Below are 17967 nucleotides of genomic sequence, written 5' to 3'. Positions count from 1 at the left end.
TTCAGTCTTGATGCTGCTTTGCTCAACATTAGTGGACTTTTAACTGTATTTCCTCTTTAGAACTGAAGAGGGGCCCAAATCCAGGAGGCTGGCCTTCCTGAGCACCTGGAACAGAAGGGATCCAGATCCAGGTAGATCTGCTTTACATGCATTGAAATAAGTAATTCTAATAAGTTAAACTAATTTGCTTCTACTGTTGTGGACTTAAAGAGCTGATGTCAGGACCGTAGACTGTATATAAAGATGGACATCATGACAGCTTCCCAAAAGTGAGGCTGTTTAATCTGGATCGCCCCCTGGTGTCTGTCTGCAGTATAGGTCATAAAGCCCGCCCCTCTGTGTTCGTGAATGGGACATGGACCAAACTAAAAACTCACAGAATAAATTTTTCCCAAAGACGGTTTCTGTCACTGAAGGTAGTTCTCATCACCCTGATGCTTGTTCAAGTGTTTGTTTTTACAAGTTTAGTTTTAAAGAGTTATTCAATTCAATAAAAAGGGGAGTTTCCTCCATGATTGACAGCTGTGACAGCCAGTCCATGAGCTCGCATTAAATGGGGCTGCTCGTGATTGGTCTGGCGACTGTTTTGTTGGGAACTCTCCCACCGCAGATGGCAGCGGGTGTTTTAGCTTCACTTAAGCATCTTTACATACAGTCTAATGTCAGGACTACAGTGTCAGACTAACAGATTGTTTCTGTTTTTATTCAGTCGCACCACTGGTTAGATCTTGTGATTGTAGCAACACACATTCAGTTGAAGACATTTGGAGGATGTTTTATCGACAAAGGAGCTCTTGAGGTCATCTGACGAGGCTGTGAAGGTGCTTCAGGTCAAAAAAGTTATTGGGAACCACTGTGCCAACACATTACCTGCTATTGACTATAACAGCTTTGTAATGTCTCAGATTTCCAGCCACAAATAACACAGTTTGATTCCTGCTGAGTTCACTGAACAGTCACAAGATGCTGATGGGACTGATTAATGTCCAGTGTGGGTCAATCCTCTGATGCAGTTTGATAAAAGACATAATTATTGCACAGCAGTACTTTTACTGATATCGGTGTTACACAATGTTGCTGTTGCAGAGGAATTGCCTCCCGCCAAGAATCCACTTCTGTGGAAGACTGCTGACTTCTTATATTCTCTGGAAACATTTGGCACAGACTTAAACGAGCACTAGTCCTCCTTACCCAGCTACAGTTTTAGTAACTTTATATGAAGTGTAGTTTGTGTGTGTGTGTGTGTGTTTGTGCGCATGCTGTGACCCTCTGCATGGCTCTGTCCGCAGTGTGTCCCATAGAGTTTCCCATGATTCTGCGGGATTCACTGGAAGTGCTTTACTTGAATGACAACCAGCTGGAGTGTGTTCCTCAGTCAGTGTGTGGTCTGCACAACCTCACCGAGCTCTACCTCTCCAAGTGAGTCCCTCCGTCTGTCCCTCCGTCTGTCTGTGTGTCTGCCAGCTTTGACCTGCACACTGTCCCTCTCTGTCCTCACTCTGCCACACCCATGATGTTTGTTTAAAGTTCTAATCTCCACATCTGTTTTTTTTTTTTATCTCTGTGTTGTGGGACTGTACTTTATTTATCAGAGCAAGTGGGTGGCTGGGGTTTGATGTTTTTATTTAAAATAAATCTAAAATAACAATTTTTAAAATAAACTTTATTTGCATAGCACCTTTTATACAAGAAATGCAGCCCAGTGTACTTTACAAGAAAGGAATTACACTCACCAAGTGCTTCACATCAAGACATGAAAGACACAATAAACCTTGCAAGTAAAAATCATAAGATCATAACAGAAAGCATAGAATGCGTCTTGAAAATACTAGCAAAAATAACATAAAATAAGGATACAAATTGAATGCAAGTTGTATGCAAAAACACAAGTCCCTCCACAGTGCTTACAATCTCTCTCTGTAAACAGAGAGAAAGGCCAGCGCGGTGACGAGGAGTACGTGCAGAACGCAGAGTCGACTGAGATGTTTACATGACGGAGCAGCTCCACTTCCAATCGCATTATCTGGGTGTGTTAGTCAGATTTAGAGAAATGTGATTTAGTCTGATTTCAGTCAAACGAGCAAGTTTACATGTATTTTAAAAGTCAAGTTGTAGTCGGACTCGACTCTTTCTAACATCATGTCAACGCACTGACTGATAAATGATGTCTGAGAGGTGCAGAGCAAAGACGCTGCAGTTACAGAGTCTGATGTTTCTGCAGCAGCTCTCGTGTTTCTGTCACTGCTCGACATATAATCGTAAAATAACAGTTTCTGGGTGCTACAAAATGTTAGTACAGACAGATAACAGCGTTTCAAATCCCCTCTCAAATCTAATGTCCTTTTGTTATCTCACTAAGCTCCAGCAGCACCTATTTTGAAAGGGCTTGATATTAAATTTGACCTTTTTAGCTTTAACCCTTAGAGCCCGCTTTAATATTACACACACTCATATCGCTCTACGCACAAAATATGCTTTTAAAAATCAGGCTTTAAAAAATATTATACACTAATATGATTTCATTGAGTTTCAATATGTTTTCAGATTTAAAAAAACCCACAAAAAATGAATTACATTCAATAATACAACATGCAGAGTAGATTTATTTTCATGATCACAGCTCAGGATATGTCAGTGATCAGCAGCAAAATTGATTTTTATACATTATTATTTTTGTGCAGTTTTAAATACTCACACTCATACCGCTCTGCACACAAAATGTGTTTTTCTAAATCAGGCAAAAAACAAATTATACATTAATATTATTTTTTACTTTCATTGAGTTAGTTTTTTAACCAACATCAGTCCTAATCATAAATATCAAATATGCATTAATTTTCAGAATTTAACCCTTTAAATGCCAGGTTTTCATCATGATGCCACTATGTTATTAGATGAAAAAAAACAAAACACAAAAAAAGAATTATTTTCAATATACTACATGCAAAGTAGATTTCTTAAATTTCATTAACACAGCATGGGATGATAAATGATCTAGATATTACGAATGTTGCAAATACAAATTTAACTTCTAGCAGTTGACTAGAATAACAAAAACAATAGCTTTTTCAGTCCGTTATTAACTATATACAGTTTGCTGCATTAAAACTGAGTAAGTGAGATGAAAAGACTGACAGACTTCATCTTGTTCAATAAAACAGATGCTGACAAACTTTTCCTTTAGGGACATAATTTGCAGTATTTTTCATACTGCAAAATGTTTACAATCCCAGAAATCTTGACTCAAGTATCATAATAGTATTGTATCACGGGGCCTCTGGTGATTTCCACACATGAAAGTTATATGACATTTTTATAGAAATGTTCATCTTGAAATGAACAAAATAATCATTTCTGTGGACAGTGTGCTGCTCATCTTCGGCTCTTGCTGTTTGAGTCAATGCCATCATGTATTCCCACATGATTGAGTATTGCATCTGGATTTATTAATATTAAATCAATTTTAAAACAATAATCATGTCATCAGTTTTCATTTCAAATTACACATTACATTGGCAAGATAATTGCTTTCATTATTGTTTTTCACACTGACAGACACTTTAATTACAACATTATGTCACCGTGAAAAGCCAAATGCTAAAAGTCAAATAAGTCAAAACTGACAAATCTGTTTGGGTTCACTTCGGTCCCTGGGAACCAGCGCTCAGTATGAGGTCAATCCTCCTGCTCCAGCTGTTTGCAGCTGTTTTATACAAGCAGCAGCTTGCTCTGCTCTCACAAAAACCCCCCACCCGAAAGATTGAAATGTTTGGGAAATCATGGATCCTCAACATCCCATGGCTGCCAAAAAAGTACTGTGGCATCATCTGCATCTGACTGTTTTTGAAAGCCCGTGTGGGCTCAGTGAAGGTCTGTGAGGTCCAAACACTTCAGTTTCATCAAATTAGGAGTAATGCGACATATTAAAGGTCCAGCGTGTAGGATTCAGGAGGATGTTTCTGCAGGAGCCCAGAACAGACTAACCGAACACTGGTGACAGACAAGGACATTCATGGTTTTGCATTGGCCACTGTAGATAGCAGCCCCTCTGCGACCAGCAGCGTTGAAAAAACGCTGACTTTGTTTTCTTTCTTTTTTTTAACCCTTTGAAACCTGAGCAAATAGTTTGGTTTCTTGCAAAAACACCAAAATTAGCAAGAAATTTGTTTTAAAAAAGTACTACAAAATTACTTAAAAATGATGGGTAAAAAGGTGAAAAAAAAATAAATAAAGAGTGAAAAATGAAGAAAACGCCCCCCCCCCCCCCCCCCCCCCCCCCAAAAAAAAAGGTGCTGAAAATGAAAAGAAAAAGTATGCTTTACTTCTGTGACATATAAAGTTTCCTGGTCATGTCTTCTTTTTTTCTTTTTTAAGTTTTCCCCCTTTTTTTCTTTTTTTTTTGTAACACTTTGTTTACCGGCTTAAATCACCGGGTCTGTTTACTTTGGAGAGGACCTCTGTGGATAATTCATCTCCTGGTGAAAACTTCCTGAATGTTTGGATCTAAAGTCATCAGAGAAAAATGTTTAGCACCGAGTCGCAGGTGCTGAGCCAGCGATCCTCTCTGACATGCCAAACAGCTGTCAGAAAAACACTGATTTGTACCATGATACTGCTTTATTTGGTGTTTCTATCGGTTTAAATTACCTGGACCCTTTGTTTTGGAGAGGAAAAGTCTTTCGTGGATAATTCAGTTCCTGGTAAAAACCTCCTGAACATCGTGGATCAGAAATAAACTCGCTGCAGGTGCTGGGCGAGCGGCCTGTCTGTGAGATGCCAAACACATCAGAAAAAGAGACGGATTCCACATAAAACAGCTTTATTCAGTGTTTTGCATTTCTTTTAATTTTTTTTGTGGCTTTTATTGAAAATTTAAAAATGGCATTTTACGCATTTATGTAGTTTATTTATTTGTTTAATTATTATGTTAATAATAATCACAATCACAATAAAATCACAAGGTCCGTTTGTTTTTTTGATGAGGAAGAGATCTCTGCAGACAGTTCAGCGGGTAAAAACCTCCTGAACAATGAACACTGAAGGATTTCTAACCAGGAGACGTTTCAGCTGGTTGCAGTCTGCAGTCCTCACCACTGGATGCCACTAAATCCCCCTAAATTTTACACACTGCTCCTTTACGTTTTTCAAAACTTCTAACACCCTTTAGACGACAGGGATCTCTGAACATCCTCGTCCTTCATGTAAATTTGACTTTTTTTGTCTCTCCTGCTCTGGCGACAGTAATCCTGGGATCCGGGAGCTTCCAGCAGAGCTCAGCCAACTGTCCAACCTGTGGCAGCTGGACACCGAAGACCTCAACATCACCAACGTCCCCCAGGAAGTAAGAAAAGAAGGTACTGTCCAACTGTCTTTTCAAAAGGAAACAGAAAATGTGTAGAAATGCTTCGCCTGAAGTTATAATGACTTCCCAGACTGAATGTATTTTTGGAAAGAATTAGGACAGTGGATTTTGTCCTCACCACTTACATCATAAGCCAATTAGGAATTATTACAGAAAACCAAAAATGTTTAATATTCATACTGTGTGGGCACCAGACTGTTGGTTTGAGATAGACTTGAAAAACTGGAAACCAGTTCGGAGGAAAACCACCATTAACGGTTTAAAACTTTGGTTTTAATTTTGAGAATTTACTTAATTTAATTGAAATGGAAATGTTAAAGTGACACACCAGTGTGTAAAAATGCAACATAAATACAGCACTTCAATTAATGGTAAAAGTTGACCAAAATTGGATTTAAAGGCTGATGAAATAACAATAATTTGGAGTGGAAAAAAGGCAATAACGGATACCCATCCCCCTGCAGATGTTTTTGTCAGAATCAGTCAGTCAGTCATTCAATTTCAGATAAATCTGGACCTGAACGTCAAACTAACACTTAAAAAGATCTAAGTTGGAGTTAAGTATGTTTTGATTTATTAGTTTTTTACCTCAAAAGTCAACCTGAGACTCTCAGCTACACAGAGACGCAAACTGGATTTTTTGTATGGAGGGTCCATGCAAAATGGCAACCAAAGGCGGGTAGTATTTCTTTTACTTATATTTGAAATATGTAGTGCAGTTATTTAAATTATTAGTATTAAAGGTATTATTTGCTTGGAATCTTGCAGGACTGTTGAGGATTTAAATGTAATTTGTTTTAGTTAGAGTTGAGTAATTTTGTAATTTGTCTTTCTCAGTGACTCATAAAAAAACATAAACTGTTATGTGGCTAAAATGTGTATGAAATGCAAGAGGGCTTTTAATTTGAAACTTGTGTTTTTTAATTTGTAACTTGCACTTTTAATCTGAAACAAAAGAGTGTTGGCATCAGGCGGATTCAGTCACTCACTCAGTCATGGCCTTTCAAAATATTTCATTTTGTTTTTTTCAAAACATACAAACATCGCAGTCACAAACTGACGTTACAAAAACACCCATTTACATTTGGAATAACTAAAAATTAAATTAACAGACAATAAAATAAATTTGCACATGACGATTCACATAAAAATGTAAAGTTAAGCACAACAGTACAATAATATAAAGGGTCTATAATTGATGAACAACACACTTTGATAATTTGAGTAGTTTGTAAATCTTTCTATCAGTTCAGAGGAATCTGCCAAACTGATCAGCCTCTACAAAATGGGACAATGTTTTTGGTTGTTGCCGTGGCGATACCTGTCTCGAGTTTCTTGGTAATTGATAAAGTCACTTTCAACATCCTGAAAACCTAATGTCGACGTCTCTGGTTCTTCAGGTCCTGCGTCTGTCCTGGCGTTCCTCCGAGCACACCTGAGAAAGGCGGAGCCTTATAGACTGCTGAAGATGCTTGTGATTGGTCCACCGAGACAGGGGAAGACGGCGCTTCTGGAGGCTCTGCAAACCGGCAGAGCGGCGCCGTTCACCCCAGCAGAGTGCAGCATCTCCACCTCCACCTGGGACCTGGAGAAACCCAACGGAGGCAAAAACAGCGTGAGTTAGACGCAGTCAAGTCAATGTTATTTATAAAACCCATTATCACAAATCACAGTTTGCCTCAGAGAAAATACTGAAAGAAAATACTGTAGAAATGTAGCCAAATGTGCTTTACAAGGAAGAAATGACATGCACCAAGTGCTTCACATCAAAAGACATAGAAGACAAAAAACTAATAAACCTGCATGAAAAACAATAATGGTACAATAACACAACATATAAAGTAGTAATAGACACAAAAACCAACAAATGCAATCCATGACAGCATCTAACATTACAGGCAAACACTGCGCTCCATGCATGTGGCGATAACAGTCATATGTATGCATGACTGACACATTTATACTGTAAATTCAGTGCGCACACACACACACACACACACACACACACACACACACACACACACACACACACACACACACACACACACACACACTACACGGTCCAGATTTCAGAGCATAAAAAGGATGAGAAAACTGGTCATCTATTCCCGCATCTGGATTAGCTTTCTGTTTCCGCTCGTTCATCCATTCATGCAACTTTCATCACCATATCATTATTATTATTGATTATGAGCCAGGAGGAGTTTTTCCTCTCTGACAGCCAAGATGGATAAAAGATTCTCTCTCTGCGCTCGTCGGGTGCAGCTGTATCAGCAGGAGAGCTGCTGGCGCTCTGGCCAAGACCAGCTTCCCTCCCTTCAGCAGTATTTTTAGTTTGGATAGAGCATTTATAAAATGCAGTTGCTTAAATTTTCTTCATTTTTCTTAACTCTGTTTTTAAAGGGGTGCAGTTCATCATCAACTGTGCATTGGTTATGATGTTCCAAGGTTTTGGGGGTTGCTCTGCTAATTTTGAGGGAAAAGCAGTACATATATCTATATTTCTCTGTTTTAAATACATGACTATGTGTCAATAGCGATGTTCAATCAAAAATAATGGCTCAATCCAGAGCCAGTGTTTGGTTTCTTCGTTATGGGCTGCTGTAAAAACATGGTGTTCATGGTGATCTCCGTCGTCAAGGACATCCCTCACACAAGTATTTAAACTTTTGGGCACTGGTTTGATTTTTTTTTTAATGTGCAAAAAGGCAATTACAAACTTGGCAGGACATGTCCTGCAAATTTCAAAATCTAAATTATTTTTTAAAAAGCCATGGAAAACAGTACAGAAAAAACTATATTTGTTTTTTGAACTCCATGTGCAATATTACTTTTTAGTTTTAAAACATTATTATTAGACACTTTGTAGTTTATTTTCACTTATTTGATGCTCTGTTGTTGTATTCTTTTTGCTACTGTATTTTTGGAGCAATCTGGCACAAGAATTTCCTTCAGGATTAATAAAGTTCTATTTTATCAGAATTCTGTTTTTAAAATTCTATTACCATAATAATTTGCAATTTTTCAGACCATTTCAAGTTCTTTTTCCTTCCTTTTTTTTGTTTTACTTTTTTCTTTGTATTGTATTTTCAGGTAATTCCCTGAACTTTTTTTTTTACATCTTTCTTGGACATTTTTGGCTCGTTTCACCTTAATTTTCTCGCTGTCTTATCTTTTTGAAGGTAATCAAGTCAGTTTGCTCAGGTTTCAAAGGGTTAAATAAGTGCAGATAAAGTATGATTCATAACAGTTCCACAAAGTCCCTCACAAAATGAGTGGATTTTTGGGAGTTTTTTTTTTTGTTTCTGCTGGGGTCTCAATTATACAATAATAGATGAAACACTGAACACCTCTTTTAAGAGACAGTGTTCCTGTTTCTCTGGATATCCATGAAACACTTTGTCAGCACTTTTAGGTCAGATAGTAGCTCACAGGGAGTCTGTGGATTTGTCTTTTGGAAAGTTTTTATTCCTGACTCATCACTTCTTTAGAATTGACTTAGCGTCACTTTATTCCACACAGAAGGACTCGGTGGCGTTTAACGTGTGGGACATCGGCGGTCAGGCGAGCATGTCCACAGTGAAGCAGTGTTTCTTCACTGATAAGGCGCTGTACGTGGTGATCTGGAACCTGGCTCTGGGAGAGGAGGCTGTGGCCAACCTGCAGACATGGCTGCTGCTCAACATAGAGGTGAAGTTTATCTTTGTCACACACACACACACACACACACACACACACACACACACACACACACACACACACACACACACACACACACACACACAGACGCATGCATGACACATATAAGTTGAATGTGCAAAAAAAATTTTTGTGGCTGAAGAAATATTTTGTGCATGTATAAAAAAGGTTTGTGCACACATATAATTCATAATAATAATTATTATTATAATAAAAAGGACTTATACGGAACTTTTCTAAGTATTCAAAGACGCTGTAACAATATTTTGTAGCTGCAGAAATATTTTCTGCACGTATGAAAGAATTGTGTGCACACAGATGTAATTTTCCCATGTGTAAAAAGATTTGTAGCCATAGAAATATTTTGTGCATGTGTGGAAAAGTTTATGTGCTCATATATTTGAACATGTGTAACAAAATTTTGTAGTTTTTCTGCATGTGTGAAAAAGTTTATGTACATACTAGTATGGAGTACGACTCCATGCTAAAATGCGTAACTACTAAAAGTAAATGATAGACACTAGGAACAAAATTATGAAATATTTTTTATCATCATTTGTTGACACTGCATCCCTGCTTTCTGCCATTTCGGATGCCCTAAAACGTCATGCAAGTGTCATAACTCAGCAACTCAGGGAAAATTTCCCAATCGTTATTATGAATTTGGAGGGCTGTTCATGTGCTCGTAACTCATAATTACAGTAAATACGATATTTCCAAGGAGCACGTGAAGCCGCATAAGTTGCTGCAGACAAAAAGAATATTTCCAGTTTTGGTTTATTAACAATGACAGCTATTAAATAATAAAACAATGTGGGACTTTTATTTTGAAGAATGTATTGAAAATGAAACGAGGAGAAGGAGAAGTTATATAACATCACTCGATGGAAACGCTGTCATCTCTCAATTACGTTTTCTTGACATTTTGACAATATCGCTTAATTTTTGTCCAAATCTGTAATGGACACACACACACACACACACACACACACACAGTGAAATGCAGTGTAGAGTGAGTGGGTCAGAAAGTGAAGGGTGTGACTCTGGGAAGCAGACAAACAGATGGTATTTGTGTTTCCACTCGGAGGCGGAGTGTTCTGATTTAAAGGAAAATCATTTAGATCTCAGGCCACAGAAACCGACCGCAGCCTGATGGATGTCGTTTAATGACGGCATGATGACGTGGAAGATGTTGAAACTGTTTGCATCATTTCACTTAAATGCTTCATTGAAGCCTAATTACTGACTCTCAACATATCATAATGCCTCCTCTTTGCCTCCCACTGATTTGTGTGTTCACTTTACAGCATTAATAATGACTGGATTTGTTTTATAGGTCAGAGTGAAATTCCCCCGTTTGATGCCACACCGCCGAAATAATGATAATAATAACAAAGCAAATAATAACAAATGTATTAATCAAAGTATAGAGAATAGCACTGTAGAAGTAAAAGTAGAATAATTCTACTGACAGTATGTGTAAAACTTAAGCGATGTCGATAAAACGATTGCGAGATGACCACGTGTCCACTGAGTGATGTTATGTGACTTCTCCTCTGGCGATAACTTTCCAAGAAGCATGACGATGAATGTTCAAAACATCAGCGGGTTTATTTCTATTGCAGTCACCTCTCTAGCTGTCATTGATTCTAATCGAAGGCGACTTGACTAGTTGCTTGCTGCTAACGTGTGTGTGTGTGTGTGTGTGTGTGTGTGTGTGTGTGTGTGTGTGTGTGTGTGTGTGTGTGTGTGTGTTTTTGAGTAATGCTTCTAGGTAGCATGTAAACACTGGCGTGCAGATGCCACAAGCTCTCGTTGGTCTTGGAGAGCGTGCATACGTGAACGCGGCTTCCACATTAGGAGCTACAGGCAACAACAAAGCTAAAAACATGATGCCAGTGACCTTTTTCAAAACAACTTGGCACATCAGGGCTTCAGGACACTTGGTTTGCTTTGGACGAGCAGTATGGAGACATTTTGTGGTTTTATTGTGTATTTATATTTGGAAGATTTGAAATGGGTGAAAGCCCTGAAATAAGCCAGCGGTTGGACATGGCGTCAAGATTTTGTGTGTGTGTGAGAGAGAAAGAGATCAACTGCTTCCAAGGTCAAAAATAAACAGTCATGCTCATCTTTGTTTTCTTTATTACTCATTCAGTGTCTCTGTGTGTTTTCACCCGTAGGCGCGAGCACCCAACTCTGCCGTGGTTGTCGTGGGGACACATTTAGACCATTGCCTCATTGACACCAAGTTTCGCACTGAGAGGCTGGCCACGCTGAGAGCTTACGTCCTGGCTCTGTGCCGATCGCCGTCAGGAGCTCGAGCCTCCGGCTACCCCGACATCACCTGGAAACACCTGCAGTAAGCTCACTTTTTCATCACACTGTTTTTTTCTATTGATAAGAAGCAGCGGTGTCAGTGTATTTATGTGTCTTTCTTTGTGTGTCTTTGACCTCAGTGAGGTGTCCTGTAAGACTCTGGAGGGTTTGGACGGGCTGAAGAAGCTGATCTACCAGGTGGCTCTCTCCATGAAGGACAGCAGCAGCTCCTCCTGTGGCAGTAAGCTGCTGGGCAGGCTGGTGAGTGACACAGTGTGTCTGTGCTGAAAGAGCTTCACAGTTTGGACCAACAGTGAGAAACTGTTTGAAACATTAGCTGCATTAACGTGCTCACTTTTTCTGAATAAAATCAATCTGATTAAGGATTTGTGAGTCATCTGTTCTCATGGGATGTTCTCAAATACAATCTGTTGTTTACATGCACATGTAAAGGGAGCAGCTGTGTGACATGCGAAAAAAATTATGAATGTAGTAACTTGACCGGCTGCTAACTCTCACAATGATCGTGAGACACTCGCTATTGACGCTTTTCACACACTCTCACGCCACAAGTGCATTTTCTCGCAGTGAAAAATAACTTCTGATAGCAGCGCAGCTCTCCCTCGCCTCTCTCACACAGCAGGGCAGGAGTGAGTGTGTTACCGTGGTAACATGACTACTCCAGCCGCTCAAATGTTGTTGTCGCCATCATCTGTTATTGGAAAAACGTACGTCACCATGTCCCCTTACATGAGGACGGAGCACGCAAAAAAAATTTAGCCAGAGATGAATCAGCTTCATCGTTTACATGATACAAATTTTCTTTTGATCAGTTTATGAAAAGGTTTAAACTCTCCCTCTGCAACTGAAATTTGAATCAGTTTGGGCCTGTTTACGCTTATTGAGGTGTTTATATGGATCATGTTTAATCTGTTTGGGCTTTTAAAAATCTATTCTAATCAGATTAGTTGGCTACATGCAAACATGCCTATGTTTATATGCAAAAAATATTCTGAAAAAGATAATGTTCCTATTTAGTTGTTTACATGGCTAATGAAAATTAATGTTCCACTGATACATGCACATTCATATGTTGTTTATCACATCAAAATATCGAGAAAGCTGGAGCAGCTTGTGCCATTTTGCATCTTTTCATCAAAATTAAAAACATTTTTTCATGGTTTTGGACTGGTAGGATTTGTTTGACTTTGAATACGGCCTCCCTCTTCATTCCTTCAACCTCATTCTAGAAAAGGTTTTGTGTTATCTGCGCTTATCCAAAAACCTGAGGATATCCAAGTCCTTCATATTGTTCAAAGGTGTGTTTCTCCTTAAAGTGTGGGCTTTTCTTTTGGGCATGCATCTCTACACCAGCTTTGCAGAATGTGGGCGAGTTGGTTTGTGTTTAAAACATTCATGACAGCACACAGTCAGATGTAAACAGGCAACAGGCTGTGTGCTGCAAGCTGCAGTAACAACCCCCAGTTAGGATGCGTATTCCGAATGCGCTGAAACATGTCCAAATAATGCTTGCACTATCTGCATGTAATAGTTCCCGTTGAGCCAGGAACTCTGTGCAGAGTTTGCTGCATGTTGCTGATTGGCCAAAAAATCAGTTTACACTTAATAGTCACAAAACAGTAAATACAACACAATGAGCAACACCATGAAATGGCTTTGTGATGTGGTTTTGAGAAAACTGCTGAAATTTTTTACAGTCGTTCCTCTGGGGAGTTCCTGGATCTGTTTGGTCAAAAAGACTCAAAATGATCAAACACTGAGAATCCTCCTTCTTTTTTTTTCTTGTGTAGATCCCCAGGAGCTACCTGACACTGCAGGAAGCAGTGATAGCAGAGAAACAGAGGCGACACGCTGAGGGAGAGGTCCAGTACCTGACTGATGCCCAGCTGGACCGCATCATCGAACAGAACTCAGGAAGTGACATCAGAGACTACGAGGACCTGCAGACAGGTACTGTAACTGTAAAATGATAAAATTCACATATCCAGAGCAACAGGACACCATAAAGACAGCAACAGCTACAATAAACAGGAACTCCAAACACAGAGCACAAGCCATGCAAAGCAATAAGACACAGCCGAACAACAGTACAAAACAAGAGCAAAGCCACATCACAAAGCAATATAGCACAAATAGACATGCATGCAACATGAAGCAACAACACACAGCTAACATGCAGACATACAGAGCAGCAATGGCAACAACAAACGACAGTAAACAGAAGCAGAAATGAAATACAAGAGTCATAAAATGACCTTCATAAAATGTTAAAAGATGCAGTTAGGCGTTAACAATATGTTCATATGCACTAAAACACAGGCAGGCCATGCAACACAAAGTTAGGCAGGTTGTCAATAAAACAGATAATTCATACATACCCTTGCAGAGCTGGCCACCTGGCAACATGCTGAAGACATAAGGTAAGTTAGCAGCAGGTTAGGCAGAAATAACAACAGTAGTGTTTTAGAGAACAATGCACAGTGTTGATGAGAAATGTTCATATGACTGATTTTTTTTCTGAGCCTTTGTGTGAAGGTGTGTTACAGATGTTACTTGTTCAGCAAACTAGTTGAGAGTGAAAATCATTTGTACCATAAATAATTTCCTTGTACATTTGCAGTATTTATTTGAGAAAGCTTCCTGTTTTCTCGGGGTGAGCCCCCACAAAAACACCAGCAGACAACCCTGTGTTTGTCACTCACTGAGCTTGATAGGGACCCCGCCCACAGCGACCAAAGGGTCACATTCCCCCAATATATGAAATACTTTGGAATGATCTCATCTTTGGTAGAAGCTAACCGCCCCCTCACATGTCAAACTATTGAACATCCAACATTTACTAAGAGTACTGACTTTTTAAGACTTAACCCATTGAAACCTGGTGAGACACCTTTCACAAGTATTTCAACTTTTCAACAGATTGATGCGATCTCTTTCAAAAATATGGAAAAAAATGGCAATGAGCAACTTGGTACGAAATGTTTCACAAATTGCAAGAAAATAGTAGATTTAGAAAATTATTTTTAAAAAAGGGTAGAGGAAAACTATTTAAAATTATGTCAGTTATTTCAATTTTAAACACTTTTTTTCCCAGGTCTTTTTTTAAGTAATTTTCTAGCACTTTTTGCAAGTTTCTTGCCGACTTTTAGGTCATTTCTAATTTTGTTGTTTATCAAGCCAGTTTGCTGAAAAGGAGTTAACCTGAAAATACAAAACCGTGCCCATAGCTCTCTTGTGTTCTGCACCTGATCCAGCCATCAGCTTCCTGATAGAGACCGGGACCCTGCTGCACTTCCCTGACACCAGCCATGGCCTGTGCACCCTCTACTTCCTGTGTCCCGTGTGGCTGTCCGAGTGTCTGGAGAGGATCATGCACCTCAAGTCGTCTCGCTCTGTGGCGAGGAACGGCGTGATCCGAGCTGAAGACCTCAGGGTGAGACCCAGGATACAAGTGAAAATAACTTCTAGATTCTGAAAAGATACTTTGTGTTTCCGGGTTGTTTTGTGGGTTAATGATGATGCTGACTTCCTGTGGTGAAATCTGTTATGGTGTCTGCTGTGCAGATGCTGCTGGTCGGAACAGGCTTCACCCAGCAGACAGAGGAACAGTATTTCCAGTTTCTAGCCAAGTTTGAGATCGCTCTTCCTGTGGCCAGCAACAGGTAAAATTATAACTGCACAGCAATCGGTCGGGGCCGGGCGTTTTTAGCAGCAAGCACAGCAGATGAAGTGAAAGACAATGAACAATTTGGCATTTGAATGTGTATTCTGCATGACATGGGTCTTGAACTCACAACCTTAGGCACCAAGGACAAGTCACTATCCCAGTGAGCTCCAACAGAGAAACCAGAGACAGCTTCACAGAATGACTGAGCCGACCACCAGGGGGCAGGACATCAGCTGTCTGTGCATGGAAAGGAAAATTTGAAACTGCTGTCAAAACTTCACTTATCCAGACAAATTTTCATACTCAAAACTTCAGTTTATGAGATACAATTCTGAAATGTCACAGACGTGATCTAGCATGAGAGCAACATTTTGTCAGTTTTTTCATGATCGCTGAAGATTTATTTAACAAGAATTTCTAAGTATATCTTTACAGCACCGTTTACAGTCAAAGATTTTGATGCACTGTAAGCTCAATTTTTAACAAAATCAAAATCTGTGTGGACGGTTTGTGTAGGACAGTCTGAAGATGCCCTGCAGCAAGTTTGGTGTCAATTTAGCAAAACATGTGGGAGGAGATAGGTTTAATTAGTTTTACAGTTTTTGATAAAAAACAGAGTGATGGAGTTTATAATTTGTACCACAGTGAAGTGTGCAAACGTTTCTTGTAATTTTAACTACATTCTGGTGTAAGCTGCAAAGCTACAGCATGCTTCCCCCTAATGGTGTCTTTATACTAATTGATACTCATTTAATACAAATGGGGATTCCCTGTGTATTTTTGCTTTTCAGTTTGGGCGACCCATTGCTTAATTTGTTTGAAAAAAAAGGAGAATTTATATCAGGGAAATCCTGGAACTACTGGCAAGCTCTCCTAAAGTTTCTGCAATAATCTTGTTTTCAAAGCATTTTTCTTTTTTTCCTCTCAATGTAGCTATCTGCTGCCCCACCTCCTTCCCCCCAAACCAGCCATGGACATCCACTGCTTCCGTCAGCAGACCAACAACACCCTGCAACGCCTCGTCAAGATGAGCTTTGTTCCTGCTGGATTTTGGGAGCGCTTCATTGCCAGGATGCTCATCAGCCTCACAGAAATGGACCTGCAGGTACTAAAACCAGCAGGTACACAACATTCACCTGTTGTAGTTGCACACTTAAAGGTTTTTTTAAGCATTCATGGCTCTGAATGTTGTGTTTGTGCAGTCATTTGAGCCCAGAAGAAACACACGCGGCCAACACAACAGGAACTCTGTGATCTACAGCTTCGCTGGGACTCAGCAGAGGAACCGCTGCAGCACCTTCAGAGTCCGACGCAGCCAGACCATTTACTGGAAGGAGGGGCTGCTGGTCACTTTTGACGGAGGTTACCTCAGGTACGAAAGGATGTGGGCAATAATTGAATAAGACAGCTGTTTCAATAAAGAAATAAAAGAGTGTGACAAAAGTTAGGTTTTTAGCTTCAGTTAGATTCAGAACCTCAGAGAGCAGCCAGTTCTGTTTTTAGGAAAATAAAGAAATAAATAGGTAAATAAAGAAAGAAATTAAATGAAAATAAAAAGATGAAGAAATACATACAAATAAAATGAAAAAGCTGGAAAAAAGAAAAAAATAATAAAATAAAATAAAATAAGAGTAGAAAAAATATCAAAATCTAAATGCAACAACTAAAAGAAAATGCAAAATGAATGTTGAACTGCCTCAAAGGTTCCTACTGTTCCTGCTGCTCCACATGTGCTTCTGTTTATGGATTGAGAGGTGGCGACAGCAGATGAAACTTTGAAACGAGGCGCTGACGTGTGTTTGTGTCTCTGCAGCGTGGAGTCATCGGACGTGAACTGGAAGAGGAAGAAGAGCGGAGGCATAAAGATCATCTGCCAGTCAGAGATGAGAGATTTCTCGGCCATGGCCTTCATCACCGACAACGTCAACTCTCTGATCGAGCAGTGGTTTCCTGGTCAGTGCAGCGCTCTCTGTTTATGTAGACACCGTAACACAGCAGACGCTCGCTTCCTTCTGTGCAGTGATGCAAAGAAGAAGAAATACGCTGCAGTTCATGTCCCTGTCTCCTTGTGGGACTGTACTTTATTTATCAGAGGAGGGGGGGTGCATGGAGTGTGACTTTTTTTATCTATAATAAATATAAAATACATCCTTTTCAAGCAGGGCCGGGTGATATGACTTTAAAATAATGTTTAAAGTTTATTGTTCCGGGATAAACCTCTTGAGGTGTATCAGCTCGTTTTCAACGGGTTCCCAAAACTTACATTACACAATAATACAAAACACACCAGTGACAAGACAACACTAGACAGGTGACAAACTAACAAACAACAACCTCACTAACTAACAAGATACAAAACTGAATAAGAAAAAATGGTGATACAACCCTGGATAGGTCCGGCGATAAAACGATAACAACATCAATCACGATCTAATTTTTCCTAGATTGAAATATGAGATGTAGTCGATAGAATGTGGATAGAAGGTATTCCAGCCATGACTGCTCCGCTCTCATTGTCCCTGGTGTCCCCGCCGGTGTCCGCTCCGCCGGTGTCCGCTCCGCCGGTGTCCGCTCCACTCTCATTCTGCACCGGTATCTCCGCCATTGTCTCCAAATGTCCGCTTGCCCTCATTCTCCGCCGGTGTCTCCACCGGTGTTTCCGCCATTGTCTCTGAATGTCCTGTCGCTCTCATTCTGTGCTGGTGTCTCCGCTGATGTCTCCGCCAGTGTCTCCGCCAATGTCTCTGAATGTCCGCTCACTCTCAGTCTCCGTCTCCTTAGGAAAGAAACAACAATTATGATAAATATGCTTAAAAAAGAGAAATTAAATAAAATAATAAGAAATAAAAAAAAAGACAAAAAACAGATAAACAAAAGACAATGCAAACAAATAAACAAC

General features: G+C 39.7%; 1 protein-coding gene across 1 annotated transcript in view; it reads left to right on the top strand.

The window, feature by feature from the left end:
- The window catches only part of lrrk1 (leucine-rich repeat kinase 1), an 80039-nt gene that overhangs the window by 23351 nt on the left and 38721 nt on the right, over positions 1–17967 (top strand). Inside the window, 13 exon segments of the mRNA XM_042490273.1 lie at positions 61–131; positions 1290–1419; positions 5242–5354; positions 6763–6977; positions 8885–9052; positions 11245–11423; positions 11521–11641; positions 13192–13351; positions 14656–14834; positions 14966–15063; positions 16002–16173; positions 16271–16440; positions 16882–17021. Of these exon segments, the coding sequence (XP_042346207.1) occupies positions 61–131; positions 1290–1419; positions 5242–5354; positions 6763–6977; positions 8885–9052; positions 11245–11423; positions 11521–11641; positions 13192–13351; positions 14656–14834; positions 14966–15063; positions 16002–16173; positions 16271–16440; positions 16882–17021 (1916 nt within the window).

This window comes from Plectropomus leopardus, chromosome 1, assembly GCF_008729295.1.
Source record: "Plectropomus leopardus isolate mb chromosome 1, YSFRI_Pleo_2.0, whole genome shotgun sequence".
Lineage (NCBI taxonomy): Eukaryota > Metazoa > Chordata > Actinopteri > Perciformes > Serranidae > Plectropomus > Plectropomus leopardus.
This window is presented reverse-complemented; position numbering and strand designations above follow the sequence as displayed.